General features: G+C 39.8%; 1 protein-coding gene and 1 long non-coding RNA gene across 23 annotated transcripts in view; one reads left to right on the top strand and one right to left on the bottom strand.

The window, feature by feature from the left end:
* Positions 1 to 10,156, bottom strand: part of LOC105098005 (uncharacterized) — a 230,439-nt gene extending 220,283 nt beyond the window's left edge. For 12 of the 21 annotated variants that reach the window (XR_010383459.1, XR_010383451.1, XR_010383452.1 and 9 more), the window contains exons 1-2: positions 9,951 to 10,153; positions 3,592 to 3,626 (exon numbers count right to left, since the gene is read on the bottom strand). This is a non-coding gene — a long non-coding RNA (uncharacterized LOC105098005). Of the gene's footprint in view, positions 1 to 3,591; positions 3,627 to 9,950 lie in introns of all 21 variants that reach the window. The other 9 variants (XR_010383464.1, XR_010383461.1, XR_004139342.2 and 6 more) reach the window with 4 other exon arrangements.
* Positions 10,157 to 10,210: 54 nt separating this feature from the next.
* The window catches only part of CTSC (cathepsin C), a 36,083-nt gene continuing 27,777 nt past the window's right edge, over positions 10,211 to 18,516 (top strand). The window contains exons 1-3 of one of the 2 annotated variants that reach the window (XM_010990620.3): positions 10,223 to 10,491; positions 12,345 to 12,490; positions 17,300 to 17,384. In XM_010990620.3, coding sequence (XP_010988922.1) covers positions 10,320 to 10,491; positions 12,345 to 12,490; positions 17,300 to 17,384 — 403 coding nt within the window. In that variant the 5' untranslated portion in view covers positions 10,223 to 10,319. Of the gene's footprint in view, positions 10,492 to 12,344; positions 12,491 to 17,299; positions 17,385 to 18,516 lie in introns of both variants that reach the window. The other variant, XM_031460523.2, reaches the window with a different exon arrangement.

The following is an 18,516-nucleotide window of genomic DNA, read 5'->3' as shown; positions in this document are numbered from 1 at the left end:
AAAAAACAATTGTTTTCCTGATTTTCTAGGGAGCTGGAACTTAACATTGAACTTAACACTATACAGGAAATGAGATTATACTTTCTTTTTGACTTTGAGACATGTCATTTGAATCATGTGCAGATGAGCTTTTTTCATTAGCTCTTGCAATTGTGCAGCAGGTCTGCTGCCTACAACCTAAGTTTTTCAAAGAAAAATCAATAAAGAAATCCAAACATGGGACAATAACTCCCATTTATTCCTATTTATTCAGGTTCAAAGCAACTAAAAAGTTCAAATTGTGGTAATAGGTCTGTATCCTTTTATAAGGATATGCAAATGGTGAGTTGATATGAGAAATTTATTTTTTAAAGCAGCTCTCAGCATGTGCCACATTGTGGTATAATGGTATAACGGAACCAGCAAGTTCAAGATGCCACTCAACCTGTGTCATAGAACCACAAAAGAGGAAGCGATCCTTGTAGTAATGACCATCAGGAGCAGCCAGGCTGCAGGTTCAGGTAGCCCTCTGTTCTCTAGAGGACTTCAGGACTTTCAACTCCAGGTTTCTGATCAGTTTCCCAAAGAGCTGGGATCTTTGCCCTGAATCCAAGAAATAGGACACCCATTTGGTTGGCATGTGGTCCTGGAAGTAGAAGCCAAAGTTCCGAGGCTGATCATAAAATGTCAAAAACTGGATGGGAGCCCAATTTCTAGGAATCCCAGCCCTTCCTTCAAAGCAGCTAGAATAATCCTCCTTCTCATTAGCATGTGAAATAACCGAGCCCATAAAAACTAACAACTTCCACCCCTCATGACCTCTCTCCCTTCTGAGTGAGACGGACCACACTCAGTCCATGGGGTGTGTAACCGCTTTTACTTGAAACTGAACACCAACCTCCATGCCTCCTGGTGTCTCACTCGCTCGCCTTCCGAGATGGCCCAAACTTTTTCTATGGAGCGCGCATCTACTCTTTCTCGTGCCTTCTGAGACTGCCTGCACTCTGTCTATGGAGTATGTGGCTCTCTGAGTCAATCTACTTTTACTTAACTGTGGCTCGCTCTTGAATTCTTTCCTGCATGAAGCCAAGGACTCACACTTGGCAGAGTGTGTCCCAGGGACTCCACCAAGACATGGGACACAGCCCTCCTCCCACCCTACACTTTTCTGTATAAAAAGCATACAATTTTGAAAGTGATTTAAAAAATGTAAAACAAACAAAACGATAAAATTCATATGGAGTGGGAGAAATGTCTGAGAGGAGCTGAGAAAAACGTGAAAAAGAATAGGAAGCGAACTTGCTTTTTAAAGTCAATCAGTAAAAAAAGGAAAATACTCCAGGATTTTTAAGAACTGAATATATTCAAATTTGGTGTTTAGAGAGAAAATAAGGTTTATTGGTACTATTGCCTAAATAAGAAGACCTATACGACGATACCATGTGCAAAAATAGACCTTAGATGCTTCACAGATACAAAGTTTAGATTATTTAGATCTTTCAACCAATTTTAAATGACTTAAAGTATTTAAGTTTACAACAATTTAAAAGATTTAAAACCAGTCAGGGCAAAAAGGAAGTCTGCAGGGAGCTTACAGGACTGGGGGGCCGGGGTGGGAACAGGGCGGTCTTTGACTTGGCTGGCAGAAGTGCTATTTGCTAGGGCCATTCTGGACACTTAATCTTGCAGTATCTCTTTGACCCAGCAATGAGTTTCTGTCACTTTTCTATAGAAATAAAAGGAGCTGTAGGAAGGATAGATATTCAAAAATTCTTACTGCAATATTGTTTGCAATGGTAAAAAATAATGTTAACATACCTGGAAACAACCCAAACGCCCATTTAGGAATAGTTAAATAGATTTGTTACATGCCCTGAGTACCATTTAAAAAAAACAAAATTCAGTCAAGTAAATTTGACGATCTAATTGGCTTTATTCAAGGATGCATGAATCTGGCAGCTTCCCATCTAGTAAACAGAAGAGGGCTCTTGGGAGTGGTACAAAATGGAAGGCTATAAATTTATAGCAAGGAGGTTGGGAGAAGGAAGTCATTTGCAAAAGAAAGGGAAGGGTTTTTTGGGGCCAAGACCTCTACTTTTTGCAGGGAGAGAAGGCACTGGCAAGGATTTTGCAGATTGCCTCTTCTCCCTCTGGAAAGGAGGATGGAGAGGGCCCATATGATAGATTACCTCATTACTGCTAACCAGAAAATTCCAAACAGGTTGATTAAGATTACATTTTTGGGGAAGTTCAAAACTGCAATTAGGTTAGGTATTAAATCTAGGCTTGGTATCATGGGCTTTTAACACTAGTGATGCTATTTTGGACCTGTGTTTTTCTTTTTAGCAGTACCATGCAGCTCTTTTCCTTAAATGAATTCAATTTCTTGATGTAAAGGAAGCATTGCAATGTATTTTTAAGAATGAAAGAATTATATTAGGAATGAAATCAGGCTGAGGGGACTGAAAGAAAGAATGAAAATCAGGTTGAGGAGAAATGTACAGAGTATGTTCCCACTTCGTGACAATAAACCCCAAAGTCCACACACACGGAGCACGTCTGTAGTCCTTACACTGTGGCAGCATCACTCTAAGCATTTCACATATTAACTGGGTCAAAACTTCACTAACAACCTTCTGAGGTAGGTACTGTTATTAACTCAGTTTTACTAATGAGGAAACAGAGTCAGAGAAGACAAATAGCATTTCTAAGGTCACACAGGTGCCAGGATTCAGACCGTGGCATTCCAGATCTAGAACCTGTGTCCTTGTTATGTGCCCTGCTTCTTAAACATGTTTGCAAATGGCTGGGTGAGTTTAGTAAAACATTTGGAAAGATACACACCAGGGAGTGAACACAGGTTGCCTTGCTTGGCAGGGTGTGGATAGGAAAGAAAAGGGGAGGTAGGGTAAAAAAAATCTGTAGCACAATGGCAAAAGATACTTAGTGTCTTATTGAATTTTATGGTATCATCATATAATAAAAACATAAATATAGTTAAGTGGAAGTGAGAAAATAAAGGAGTTGGAACAAGTGAAAATGATATTTGAGGACTTTTTCCTCAGAGTTCTGTTTCCTTAATTGTATCTGAACTAAAGTTATCTATTTATGTATTTAACTATCTATCTGTTTCTTTTTTTCCTTTTTTTATTGAAGTATAGGAAGTTTACAATGTTGTGTCAATTTCTGGTGTACGGCATAATGTTTCAGTCATACATACACATACATATACTCCTTTTCAGATTCTTTTTCATTACAGGTTACTAGAAGATATTGAATATAGTTCCTGTGCTGTACAGAAGAAACCAGTGTTTACTTATTTTTAAATCATAAGGATACTAAATGTTGTTTTAAAAACAAGAGAAACCCATTAATCAGCTTGATCCTGTCAACTTAAATAATAAGTAATAATATATAATGTCCTTATTTTCAACTAATTAAAATGAAATATTTTATATGTTCCCATGCCATTACCTGGGTAAGTAATCTGATTCTTGGAAAAGGAATGGATTTTCTCAACTTGGAGAAACTGATAGTCTTGACCTTTAAATTAGTCACCATGTTTTGCTCTCTTCATGCCAAGAATCTATAGTTTGCTATTTTAGAATTTACCTCGTTTGATTTCGTGTTTCCCTTTCAGCAATGACCTATGGAAAGAAGGGAAGTCAAACTCAACTGCAATACTCTGAAAATAAAATGCAAAGGCACGGTCTAGCCTTCCTGTTGTCCAACATGAGTTTCTAACTTGACTTCCTGATAGCAAGTCAAACATTTACGAAGTAGTTCTGGGTCAACTTCTACAACTTCCAAACTCAACCACACAGGCACATTAACTTAAAATTCCAGATGTTGCTGGGGCTTGCAAGCTGGTCCTTTATACTAATTGAATATCTCTGTAAGTGAGCTGTATGCCATGAGAAGTACAGAATTCATCACCTGGTGACACAACGGGTTTGCCCCCTAAAAATCTGCTTCCAATAAACTTGATTCTTAACGTTGGAGAGTAAGTTCAATCAACATTTAATATTTATTGAGCACCTACGGCGTCCTGGTGATACAGTGGTGAACAAGACAGACAAGGCCCAAAAGTCATGGAGGTTAGGTTCCAGTGGAGCAGATACATAATAAACAAGAAGGGGCAATAATTATAGGCATTTAAAATTGTTATATAGAAATAAACAGAGTAATAAAATGAATAGATGGAGAGGAGAGGGCCACTTCAGACAGCATGGCCAGAGGAGGCCTTCCCGAGGAGGCAAAATACTTATCAGTGAGAATTTCACACAGTGAGAATGAGCAATCATGTGAAGAACTAGGCAAATTATTTCAGGCAGAGAGGCTAGCTAAGTGCAAAGGAATGGAAACGGAAGGAAATAGTGTTTGAGGATCAAGAGACGGCAAGGGAGCAACGGGAGGGAGGAAGGGATAGGTCGGGCAGATCATGCAGGGTCTTGTAGAATTTTACTCAAAGATGACACAAACGTAACCTACTGAGAAGTATTCCGCTTGTCAATATTGGGAGTACCTTGAGGTGGTTAACATTTAAGTAAAAAATTATGGTGGTGAGCGTAGACTCAGTGTGATAATTGGGCAGATGGGGGGTCGCGGGGGAAGGAAGAGTCAAGGATGACATTTAGGATCCTGGTATTGACACTAAATTCAAGAAAAAGTAGATGAAATGAGAAGGTAATTTTCACTGGCCAGTGAGAAACGATCGCTTATTGGACAAGAGTGGTGTGGGTGGAAAGGAACAAAGTGGAGACAGTCATCGTTTCTTGGCTCTTGCTGTGTGGTGAGTCAGGAAAAGAAGACGCTTCTGCAAATTTTTCATTTCAAAAATGTGGTTTATTTAACAGAAGGAAACAGAGAAGTGAGAGCGGGATCAAATAGAGACTGTCTCAGTAATTCCCAGTTCCACAGCTGCCTCAGCATGCATCTTCTGTGGAAACTGTCTTCCTCTTAATTTTATATCTGACTCTATCAAGAAGCAGATGATTCCATTCTAACACTCTAACTTAAAACCAGAAGTCTTTCATTGGTTATCAGATCTATACTCACTAGCAGTTTGACCACAGAAAAGCCACTTATCTTTTCTGAGCCTCAGTTTTCCTATCTGTAAAATGGGAGTGATACTATCTGGGTGATGAGCATCACATTGAAATATATGAATGTACTGTGCAAATGATGATAAGCTATTCAAACAGAAAGTGTAACTGTTATTTTTCTAACTTCATCAGCTCACAGTCCATCAAATTCAAGGATGTCCTCTCTCTATTTCTGTATCCTAACTAAAGTAACCTAGAATATTCCCAACCCTTATATACAAAAATGATATTCGTGACTCACAATCAGAAGGGAATGTGCTTGAGTGGTTTTTCAATTCTTGGAATTCTGTTTGTGGCCATATAACAACAATCTCTGCTTGTCCCTATTCACCTTGTGACCAAAGGCACACAGTTTTCAAATGGTTGACAGTGAGAGAATCTCAGATTGCAAAATTATTCTAGTGAAGAGGTTCTCAGAATGTGGTCTAAGGAGCCAAGGGACCCATGAGACTCCTTCTGGGATTCACAGGTTCTTTCTTTTTCAATTACATATCTTTATAATGCTGGATTTTCATCATATTCCCCAACCAAAACAACATATAAGACTGATGGAGTACAGAAGCAGATAAGTCAGCACTCATCCAGTAAGCCAGGCATAGACAGTTTGCAAAACTGTAAAACAATGTTACTCTTCTCACTAATTTTTCCTTGTTTTGAAAATATAGCTATATATTTTTTAGAAGTGTTGCTTTCATTTTATTTTCATTATTAAATGGATAAGTCAATACTTAATATTTTTTTACTTTTAATTTCTAATAGAGTAAATATTTCCAGGTATAAGCCATATGAACTAAAGCTCTTTGGAGTCCCCATAATCTTTAAGAATGCAAAGTGGTCCTAAGGATAAAAAATTTGAGAAATATTGGCAGAGTGCAACCAGCCAACCCAGGCAGCGTTACTAAGTAACCCTCTGATCTTTCCGAGAAGGGTAAGCTCTCATCAGCTGAATTTTCATGTACAGAAAACTAAGTACTTACTCCTTCTGCCTGTCTTCCTGTTTATCTTCCTGCCTTCCTGTCTTTCTGTCATAAATTTTATTGAGAGGATGAGTGAGTAAATATTGGCCAGCTCTGATGAAAGCTTTGAGGTACAAAAATAATATAGACATGCTGTCAAGGAGCACCGGACTCCAGTGGAAAAGGCCATCAATTAAACTATGACAATGAACACAGGAACATGAGGTCACAGAAGAGAGAGCTTTGGCATCTGCCTAGGAGATGAGAAGGACAGGAACAGAGTATGCTACTTGGGACATCAGAGGACCTGAACAAACGGTCCAGCCTTCTTTTTACACCTGTGGATCAAGGTCTTATTTCAGACCGAAGCATCCCACTTAGCCACTGTGGAGGTGCACTGCTCCCATTTCTGTTCAAGAGAGAGCCTGTCCTAGGAGTGCAGTTTGCTGACAGACTCCCGCTGTCGTGACTTCAGGAACCACCTCAGCCAAGGCCAACGATGAAGTGCCAGTCCCAGACTGCGGGGCCCGAAAAGCTCCTGTATGGGTGTCATTGCACCAGAGTCCTCTCCTGGGCTGGCTGACACTCTCAGAGATGTATTCCTGAGTCTCTTTCTCTCTGATACTCCTCCTTTCTTTTCAGAGATCAGAACTGCGCTGCAGTCAGGTTTTCCCGTCCTATTCCTCTTCTCTCTCCACTTTCTCTTCCACGGGCATTACTCCCTAATCAATTCTCTGAACCTCAGCTTTGTCTCCAATAAAACAGAAATTAGGTAGTATGTTTCTCATGCAATTGTGTAATAATTAAATGAGACAATATATGTGAATTACCTTGGTAAAATATAAAGTCCTAAATAAGTGAAATTATTATGGTTGTTACCAATGACAAAATATATATAAAACCAAAGAGCATTCTACAGTGATATGCCAAGTTTTTTCTCTATTTCTATGATCCTTTTTGTTTTGATATGCATTCCAGAACAGCGGCTTTCAAACTTATTCACAAGGTAGGAAATATGGAAACCCTGATGCCCTTTGCCAAATCCATGAATCGTAGATATATTTATGTCTATCATACTATTCCTTCATTCAACAAATACATGAGAACTTATTGTGTGCCAGAAATTATTCAGGGTGCTAGGATTACAATGGAGAACAGGATTTGGAACCTGCTGTCTAATTACTAAGGATGGTTTTCTAATAGAAATATACACAATAATAAATGTAGTCAGTTCTCTACAGACTCTGTATTAACCCATTTAGTCTTCTCAAAACCAGACCAAGTAGTCACGGGGGTACAATTATACACATGTCACAGATCAGAAAACCAAGGCACAAAAAGAAGTAAAATAACTTCCTCAAGATCATGGCAGAGCCATGCCTCAAATTCAGGCAGTGTGACTCAAGCCTTTGTTGTTCATCTCTAAGCCAGTGATTCTCAAACTGTAGCTGTGTTAAGATCCCCCTGAAGGGAATTGTTAAAACACGGATTGCTGGGACTTACCCAGACATTTTCTGATTCAATAGGTATGGGGTAGAGGCCAGGAATTCCATGCCAGTCCTGTTGGTCCTAGGACCACAGGTTGAGAACTACTGCTAAGCAATGCTGCTTCTCTATAAACCTACTTTAACGATCTGAGCCTCGCACCAAACTCTGGCTTGCATATGAACTTTCATTTCATATCATTTTAAGATATACCAAACTTCAGGAGTGCTACTTCCAGATAAATCAACAGGAATGTACTTTGTGCTGCTTGGAACTTAACCAAAAGCTGTCTAGCATTAACAACGGAGGTATGATATTTAAATGACCATCTGATAAGGCAACTGTGATATTCATCAAGCTATTATTATCTCTGGATCTCCATTTCCCAATAGTAAAATGAATCCATTAGATTAAGAGGTATTTGAGTCATAACTCACTGAAATAATTTCTGTTCTCCAAAAAAAGGGTACCTGGCAATTTTATTGTGATTCTACAATTTTACACAGAGACAGAAAGTGCAAGTATCTGAATGTCTCATTCTATTTTTCAGTACATTCATACCTGAGCATTTTAGATAACGAAATATTTGTGTTTGTATTAGAGCTTTATTTAAAATTTCTTTTTTCTCAATATTTATACCTTCTTTTTCTTATTTCTTCACGGTTTGATCCACGAGGGGATTTTTTCCCCCCATTTTTATTTTATTTTTTGAAATATCTTTTTATTTGCCCTTTGTATTATTTGGTATTTTCTTTTTCTTTGTAAGTGTGTAAGTAGCTCATACATGAATTTCATTTCAAAATAGTAAAATGTCTATATTTGTTATAAAAATAAAATTTGGGGTCTGATCAATTTCAGAATCACTAATTAATTTTTCTCCCTGCTAATGGAAAGAGGGCTAACATTTTATATTGAGGGAGAGTAGTTTGGGAATTATTAGATGAGTGGAAATAAACCAAATTAAAATTCAAGGTACCTGAGATTTAGTCCCTAATCTCAGTAACTGGCAATGTGGCATTCATCAAGTTATTATCTCTGGGTCTTCACTTCCCAATAGTAAAATGAATCCATTAGATTAAGAGGTCTCCAAGATTCTTTTCTATTTGGTCATTGAATAAAGATATGTTTTCAAATTTCTTCACAATCAAGTGTGCTACTTTGATTACACCATTAAAGAAATATCCAACTTGACTGTTCAATACTTCAACATTGATGATCTAGTAAAAATTTTAATGTTTTACAACCAATGACACACTCTCCCAGAGATTAGGAACACAATGTTACTCTGTCAGTGTATCTTTAAATGTAAGTGTTAGCCTAATTATATGCCGTCAGCTTTTCATCCTAAGGGCAACAAAACCCAGAAGTAGGGTGTTGGCCCTACCCTTGCCTTTGCGGTCTGTGACTACATTAGAGAGCATTTTCACTTCTGAGCTCTCAAGGGCAACTCCTTCTGCCAAATGGAAACTGGCTTTCAGGCCTTGAAACCAAGCTAAGGTTATTAAGTGCATTTATTTTTAACAACCCAGGACACTTACTGAGTGTTTTCAAGCCAGAATCTAGGGAGACAAAGGTGAATAATGTGGACTTGCTCCCTTTGAATGCTTATAATCTGGCGGAAAAAGTGAACATACAAGTATTTATTTGTAACCAGTGTGATGAGGGCAAAAATGCCCTAGAGGCCAGGGACATAGCAAAGTCTGTCCTGTTCATGACTTGTCCTTCATGCTGCACAGAGCCTGATGTCTAAAAGGCTCTGTGCACGAAAGGAGCCCCAACTTCCAACAGCCAGGAAGACCAGGGGAGCTGTCACAGAAAAGGGTGATATTTAAACTGAGCAAGGAGGTACCTGGATATAGTGCTACCTAATAATTCCTGGCGATCAGACTGGCACCCTGGAACCTGCTCATAAGATCAGCTTTCTCCCACCAGCTCCCTTCCTCACCCTGGCAAGTTACTTCCTCTCTCTGGGCCTCCCGCTTTTCAGCTGTAAAACAAGAGCTTTAGCTTGGATGTATCCGCGCGCGTGCGCAAATAAATCCCATAAGGTTAGCAAGGGGGGGGGGATCCCTAATTCACAAAAACTTAAAGTTTGCACTACAGCAGAATCTTCCTGTGGATAACAGGCAAACAACAACAGGAAACCGACAAAACCCAACAACAAAAAAAAAGGGAGTGAAAGTTTTGGAAAACGAAAGAGCAGTTCTCAAACACTTGGGGTGGCTGAGGGTCACACGGAAAACCGTTCTAAGAAAAAAAAGGTTAACCAAGTCGGTGAGGACTAAGTGCGGAAGACAAGCAAGTAAAAGAAAATACTCGTTAGCTCGCTCCCTCTCTGAACCTTCTCCTCATCTTCTGTCCTCCTCACCCCCACCCCCCCTCCCCTCCCCCACCTCCCTTCTCTTGGTCTCAGTCCCTCTCTGACCTTTGGTTCTGTCTCTCTCTCTCCGTTACTTCTATAGGAGAGCAGTTTGGGCGCGCGCGGACCAGCTGTGGCTCTTCAGTCCTTTCGGGAGACATTGGTAATTAATTGAACCCGGCGCTGGGCTCTCGGGGCAGCGGTCCGGCTGCCGCCAGGTGAGGGGCGCGCGCTCCCGGGCCCCCACCTGAGGGGCGGAGCCACTCCCGGGAGCTCAGCCCCGCGCCGCCCCGGGACCCCGCCCTCTCCGGGTCTCGGGTTTCCGGCCCCTCTGACTATTTTAAGGCGCGCGCGCGCGGCTGCGGTGGCTTGTGTCCCTCCCGGCTGAGCTCCGGCTCTTGACCCTCCCCCGCCTCTCGTCCGGGCCCTGCCGGCATGGGTTCCCGGCCGCACTCGCTGCTCGCCGCCCTCCTCGTGCTCCTCTGCGGTGCGGGCACCGTGCACTGCGATACTCCTGCCAACTGCACCTACCCTGACCTGCTGGGCACCTGGGTCTTCCAGGTGGGCTCTAGCGGTTCCCAGCGCGACGTCAACTGCACGGTTATGGGTAAGCCGCCTGCCCTCTGGGACCCGCTCCCTTCCCTTGCCTGTCTGGGGTGCCTTCCCTTTGGTCCCTCAGCCCTTCTTCCTGCAACGACCCCCCTAGGCGCTGGCTGGGACGTCCTGGCTGGACTTGGATCCCTCGGTGCCCTCTCCCGCTCCAGGGCAGCGAGGTCAAAGTGGAGCTGCTGAGAACTTCTAACTTCACATGGCCTGGGTTATTCCCGGGGCCTCAAGACTCTTTGCAAGAACTTTATTACTCCTTGACTTTTGTGGGTTTTTTTTTTGGTTGTTGTTGTTGTTGTTTGCTTTGTTTGGTTTGGAAGAGAGTTGAGACCGAGTAATCTTATTATCTCCCCGTCCAATCTTCAGTTTTTTATTGTGCCAGTGAAAAATGAGCTCCAAGACTGTCGAGAATATAGCAGTTAAAGTTTTCCTCTCTTGTTAGGTTGTGGGAAAGAGTCCGTATGCCCAGCGATTTTGATTTGGACATGTGTTGATGCTGCTAGTCTAAGAAACTTCTGGTACCACCCCACAGTTTCATGTATTGCAGGGAGATAGTATATAAAAGTGGGTTTTTTTTTTTTTGTAATAACTTTTTAGTCAGTAGTTATATTTTGAAAAGGTCAGCGCCAAAAGCTGTGCCTAGCTCATGGAAAGCTCTCAATAAATATCTAGTGTCTGAACACCCTGGGACATTCCATATGCCCTCAGGTAACATGGTTATCCCAAAGACAAAGAATTTTGTGAAGGGAGAAGAAAAAACACACAATCTCAGGTCAGGAGAGTCATTCTTGTTCTGCCCAAACCCTATCACCCTGTGGCTTGTGCAGAATGAGTGAAGCACTCAACTGCTATTTGCTTATTAACAGAACAGAGATTGCCAGGTCGTTTGTTACTAAAATAGACGTCTTCAGCTGTCCAACTCCAGATAACTATGTGGCATTCCAGAGTCCTGGGCATTATAATCACATGGAATCTCCTATTTCAGAGCATTAATCTAAAACAGGGAAACATTGTCCAAAATGTGGAAACCTCCAGATGGACACAACAGAACCTTTTTCAGGCAGCCTTTGCCTATAAGGTCCACACTTTGGACCTTAATCTAAACATTGAAGATACCCACAGATCTGAGTCCCCATTTTCTGAAGGTTAAAAGTTTAGTTCCTATCAGCACAAGTTAGCTATCTCTAGGATAGAAACCTCAAGTTTTGCGGAATACTTTCGAAGGATTCGGATTCTGAGGTTCTGAACTGTAGAGCCATTTAGGAGAAAGATACTCCTTTTCTTCTCTGAAGAGATCATTTCCTTTGTTTTTTGGGGGGAGGTGGTTATTAAACTATTTATTTATTTATTTTGATGGAGGTACTAGAGATTGAACCCAGGACCTCATGCAAGCTAAGTACTCTGTACCACTTAGCTATACCCCTCCCCCGCTTTGTTCTTATGAATTGATAGTAGGTCTTTTTGTTTTTCTAGTCCACTTTTTGACTACCATTTTGCGCTCTGTCCATTTTTGCCTGTCATTTTCAACATCCTCCATTTCTCCTTTTCAGTAGAAAAACTTCTCCAGTGTTTGCTGTGGGAAGGTATAGTGGCTGTACTTTTTGGAGTCTCTCTGCCTGCTGAGCTACTTGACATATCTTTTGAGACTTCGCTTCACATCTTGCCTGAGACCCCTGTGAGATTACACGGAGGGAGGCAACAAAACGAGGACTCCAATATCTTCACAAGCCAGGTCTGCCCAAGTTGGGTAGCACGAAAGGAAACCAGCTTAAGAATAGTGGAACTTACAGAGGAGACTTTTGCTCCCATTGAAGTCCAAATAATTTTCCTTTGTTATGCATTTTTTTTTCCTAGGACCACCGGAAAAAAAAGTAGTGGTGCACCTTAAGAAGTTGGATACAGCATATGATGACTTTGGGAATTCTGGCCATTTCACCATCATTTACAATCAAGGCTTTGAGATTGTATTGAATGACTACAAGTGGTTTGCCTTTTTTAAGGTTAGTTTTGTTGGAATATGCATTCAAATTTTCACTGATGTGATATCTGAAGCCTTTTCTAATAAAGAAAAGTATTTTAATTTTAGATTAAGAAGATGACCAGAATGGATACCATTTTTCCCAAGAGAAAATAGGTGGTGTAATTTTGCCACTTTATTTAAAATTATGACTTTGGTAGGTTTAAAAAAAAACCACATACCTGATCTACATTTGAGTGTGTACAATCAGTCTGTGTTTAAATTTGTTAAGTATGACTCAATTTTTAATTTATTTTCTTTATTACTACAACTTTATTTCTAAAATGTTGCCTTAGTCATTTGACTTTATACTGAATCTGTAGGAAAGATTGGGATTTTATAAATTTTTTTTCTTGAGGTTAAAAAATATATATATATGTTATAGTATTAGCATGCTTCTTAGCTGTGTGAAATTGACCTGAATGACTCACTGAAGTACTGTAATGTGCTAAATCCATTCATGTAAATAACTTGTTTGACTAAACTAAGATAGAGAGATAGCATAGAGTTACTCCTTGGGCTAAAGTAAAAGTAGCCCAGCCAGCCCAACGTGTTTCCTCCTCTCACCAGGGAAGAGCTGTTATCCACTCTTGTAGTCTAACACATTGCTTCCAATTGCAGGCACAGTCTAGGATAAAGTAGTTGGGCACACACGGCAATCTATCCGAGGTGTCCTTCCCAGAAGTCCTTCTGAAGTTGGAACTTTTCCTGTTAGCAGAATATTACATGGTTTAACTAAGCTGAATCCACAAGCTGGAGACTAGTTGTTCCTAATTATAAATAGAGTATAAATAAACAAACATAGACTTTTTAATGGGATAGGATCTGTAGCCTTTAAAACATCTGGTAAGAGTTGGCGAATTATAGAGATTTTGTGGGAAGGCAGAGGACTGGGTGTGTTAAAGATGATGAAAGATGAAGCACCAAGAAAAGACTAACTTCTAAATTTATTGTGATTTCTCAATGGATGTGATTTCTCGTGGGTTGTGACTTAATCACTAACTAGGATATGGTGTTAGCATTTGAGCCAACGAAATTTCTTAGAATATTATCTCCCAATACTTTTTTTTTTCACTATGAGAACCCGTTTTAATATGAAAAAAGAGACAGGACAAAGTTGTCTCCCCTCGTCTGGATTGGCTGGTCTGATATTCAACCAGTGGGAATCAGTCTATCTCTTCTGGCTGTTGAGGGACCAGCAGTTCATTTTATTAGTTGAAGCCCATGCTTGACCAGTTATTAAACATTTTTTATTATCACCCCTGGATACCATGTATTTTTAAAAATCATGACAGTATCTATATGATTTTTTAAATTGTAGGTAAATGTGGTTCCATCTGAATGTCATTCTTGGTCTGCACATTGATGAGCGTAGGGCTTTGCAGACCCCTTGTAGGTGCTCTGTTATTGACTGCTTATGGAATTTATGCTCAGGGGAAGAGATATTCAAGAATAGTTGTTATTATGTACCCTCTTGTCCTCCCTCAGCCTTCCTTTCTCCCTTCCTTTTTTCTCTCCTCTCCCTTCTTCTTTTGCTTGATACAAAATAGGTACTTAATCGATATTTGTTTAGAAAGTGAAAATGAAGTAGAATTCAGTTGAGAAATAGGTTGGATAAATTACTTAAGTATAAGTTAGGGCACAGTATATAAATGGCTGAGTAAATAGTTTTACCCATTTGGCTAGAAGATGTTTCATTCTTCACTTCTGTAGAATTGGAGAAATGGGTGGTGAAACTTCTAACATCACTGTTAATTACCTGAGACATAATCAGAAATAGGCAAGGGCAGTTCCTCTCTGTTAATATTTTTCCATCATGTTTGTCTGCTCCTAGCTTAAATAGAAGTCCAGAGATGGTGGGGACAGAGGGAACAATTGGTGACTGACGGAGGAATTGGGACGCTTCTTTGTGTAAGTTGACCCTTGAACAACTCAAGATTTGAACTGCACAGACCCACTCATAGATTTTCTTTTCAGTTGTAAATAGTTCAGTACTACACAATCCAAAGTTGGTTGAATCCATAGATGTGGATCCACAGTTGGTTGGTTCCTCAGATGTGGAACCCTGCATATGGAGAGTTAACTATAAATTATAGATGGGTTTTCAATTACTTAGAGGGTCAGTGCCCCAAACCCTGAGTTGTTCATTTGTTCAAGGGTCAGCTCTATTTCTCTTTAAAAGCCACAGTGTAAGCAGATTCGGTTTTTATCCATAGCCTCAGAACATTAGTTGCAGGTCAATAGAAAACCACTCTCTAAAGCCAAATAAAGTTATAAATGTTCTCAGCCATAAGTAGGACAGGTCCATCTGTACCCTGTTCAAGGGTAGAATCCTACCTAATCATATGCTTCTGGACATTATTCTCTCCTTAGGAATAAAAGTAGGAAGAGTGTTCTTCTGCTACTGTTTTCAATATATTTTTAAAAGTGTCCATCTGAGGTTTTAAAATTTTCTTAAAGTAATCAAGTAGTTTCAGCTATACATGTTTTGCAGAGTGGTAAAATGCCATGTTCTTTTAGCAAGTCCAACTGAAAAAGTAGTGGGGAGCAGCCGAGTTTAACAAATTTAAGAAAAATGATACAGTGGAGTTGACTTTGTGTAATAGGACAGTCAAGCACTTTTGGTGTGACACTTGTGGTAAAATCTGGCAAGATTTTTATGTTAAGTGTCAAGATATTTCCTACAGCGGTGCTGGGGAAAACATCTTGGGCGTGTAACTCAAGAAAGTGCAAGTATTTAATGAACAAAACATGTGAGATTTTTTTTCCCTACAGATTTAGAAAGTATCTTTTAAATGAAAATTGACTTATTTTTAAAAAAGAAAAACTATCAAACCGTAAGCAGTATTTACTATTCACGTGTAAGTGTCTCATGTAAACTTCAACATAATTTACTGGACCTACTGCTATTGCAGAAATATGCGACAAGCTTTTGCCATTTAGACCCTCCGTTGTTATTCTGCTTATCAATTGGAGTTCCGTATCTCTCCCATGACTCATACCCTACCCTACCACTTGTTTCCTTTTGCCCTCTTCAGATATGCTTTCTTGAGATTGTTTCTTAGGGTTGTTCCTTGCTAGAGTTTGCTGAGCAGGTGAAACATGCAAGGTTTTCTAATAGGCTCCTGCTCCACCTTCTGTTCCCCCAGATCAGCCTGCAGCTCAACAGATCAGACAGCCTCCACAGCATTCCCCCTGCCTTCCAACTTGAAGCCATTGTAATAACCACTCTCAGTGCCAGGAACTCGCTTGATTCTCCTTATTCAGGCCTCACCTGGAAAACAACAGAATTTTCCATGATTTCAGGTTCCTAAATCTGTTTTTCCCTTGGTTTTAATTGCATAAGAAATTGACAGTGGAGTGGGGATGATCTGTCTTTTTTTTTTTTTTTTTTGTACATATGACTTCAACCTAGACAAAAGTTTGGAAGGAAATCTTGACACTGAAAGTTTTTGCATAGGTTGAGTTAGGTTTATATTTTTAAGAGGCACTTTTTTTCTACTCAACTTCCTGCAGACATTCAGTTATCAGAATACTTCATGAGGGTTACAAACTCAAATGAGTTTACAGCTCACCCAGGCAGATACCTAATAAGCATTTGAATCAACTTCATGTGAAACAGTAAGGAGTAATTCGACCTATCTCAGGATGGACTTTCTTAGAGACATTCAAATTCAATTTTCCTTTGAAACAATGTGCAGTCCAAGGTAAAAGACAGTACTATCTGCAGGCCATTTTCTAAGACTATCGAGTTTTAATAGCAATACTGTTTGGTTATAATTGGCACACTCCAGCAAATTTGCACCCTTTAAAATTACCTGCAGATGAAAAACAGCCAACCTCTTATATAAAAACACACAAAGTAACAAAGCAATATAAAAGATGTCTAATTATGGCTAACTTTAAGTGATGGATGGGTAGATGGTTATTTTTTTCTTTATGTTTCTTATGTATTGTTCTTTTTTTTTTTTTTTATCATGAGCATGTACAAAACTCCTCTACCCCATCCGCCACCAGATTGCCAAGGAAGGAAGTGGGATGAAACAAACCCAGCTCCGGAACAATACCCTCAAGTTGAATAGGCTTTCTAACTTTTCATTGTTTCTCATTTCACTTTCTCTGAGGCTGTAAAAGGCAGCAGTAGAGAATGAACTCGGGTTTTATTTTGAAGACTAAGCTACTCGAGGGTTGAAGAAGATGCATAGAAGGGAAACCAGACTCATTATGGCTGAAAATTTATTTGGTGATTGTCAAGCAGACTTCACTGATTTCTAACTGAGTTCTTGTTTGGAACCTACCAGTCTTAACAGAGCACTACCATGAGTGAGTGTTAGAGCAAGTTGGTACTCAGAACAAGAACAGTATGTTGGGAAGTCCATAACAGAAGATTTATTTGCCCATTTTGTGTGCTAGCGACTTGTAAACTTCAAATTTGTCCCAACAGCCAGAAATGTCAATCATGTGTTTCTACAAAAAGGATCTGGGAATCTTGTACCGTTTTTCCACTGTGCCTTCTGGGCTCATTTTAAAGATGTAACAATTTAACATATAGAATATCTGTTATGGGGATAGATTTACTTGTTTTAATATAGATTCAGTACACCAAGATGAGGATTTTTGTCTTTCTGTTTGTTTTTTTTTTTAATAACTTGATGTTTCCTTTTAAAGTGTTTAAAGTGAGGAAAAGAATCTGAAGTTGAGCACTTACCGCATGCCTTGCTATTTGTTTTCTTTCTTGATGATGCTTCATCGCAGCGTAATGACTCAGTTTTCCATTGTAAACTCTTCATAGGATGTCACTGATTTTATCAGTCAGTTTTTCATGCAGCTGGGAACTGTGGGGATATATGATTTGCCACATCTGAGGAACAAACTGGGTGAGCTCCATTGAAATCTCTTTAACTTTCTCATTAAAAGCAAGCATCCCTCCTCCCTGGTGGTTTATGCAAATTATGTTTGTTTATTCCTGAGGGAGAGGAGGATGGAAAGATTATGGTTTTCTTGTAGATTTCTTGCTTAAGCCTGCGTATTTGCTGTTCCTCCCTGCCTGGACTCCTTTCCCTTGAGCATGTTCTGCTTGCACATGTCCAGTTAGCTCTCCCATGCATGAACCTGAAAAGATAGAGGCCCAGCTCAGGGAAGTTTGGCCTCAAGTTCAGTTCACATCCTTGAAGTAGCTATGCTGCCAGAGGTAGCTCATTCTTTTCCCAAAAAGACTCGAGAGGGAGCCATGTGAGGCCATGGCATTTTAGTTCTGTCTTCCAGTAGAGAACGTGGCTCTTCCAGAGAAATTAACATACCTGTCACTCATCCCAATAAGCCATCATCTATCTTTGTTTAAACTGGTTCCTTCTCAGAACAGACTGTTGACCAGGGAGAAGGGATCTTTCCCCACTCTCTCAGGATAGATGTTTAAATCATTGCTCTCACTGGAGCCATAAATTTAGATGTCTAAAATTTTGATGGAAAAGTGGGTGATTAGAGAGTAAAGTCGATAGGGATGTACGTAACCTCCCTTGCATTTCACATAACAATTTTTCCCCTTTCCCTTCCTCTTTTACTTAGCTCTTAAGTAAGGAAGTGAGATATGAAAAAAGGAACTTGGGACAAGTGCTGAAAGCACCATAGCCTGATCCTACATCAGCATTTTTCAAATTGTTCAATGGACCACCAGTGGTCCGCACATCTGCCAGGAAGGAACTTCTCATAAGTTATATCATTTCATCTTGTTAAGTTTTAAAGGTGTTAGGCAACTGCTAACCACAGATCAAAGTGAAAATTAGAGCTGCAACTTAATAGGCTGTTTTTTTCTGATTTTATTTCTGGCAGTTGAATAAGTGTAGATTGCATTAGTTTCTTTTCAGGATATTTCAGACTCTTTAATCTACTGCATGGTTGTAGCTGAGGATGGAGATATAATAGGAAATTTTTTCAAAATAAATTCACCAATTATTTTCCCTCAAAAATTATTCTCAATATGCAGTTAACAAAATTCTGTCTTAAAACTCT

The sequence above is a fragment of the Camelus dromedarius genome, chromosome 12, assembly GCF_036321535.1.
Source record: "Camelus dromedarius isolate mCamDro1 chromosome 12, mCamDro1.pat, whole genome shotgun sequence".
Taxonomy (NCBI): domain Eukaryota; kingdom Metazoa; phylum Chordata; class Mammalia; order Artiodactyla; family Camelidae; genus Camelus; species Camelus dromedarius.
This window is presented reverse-complemented; position numbering and strand designations above follow the sequence as displayed.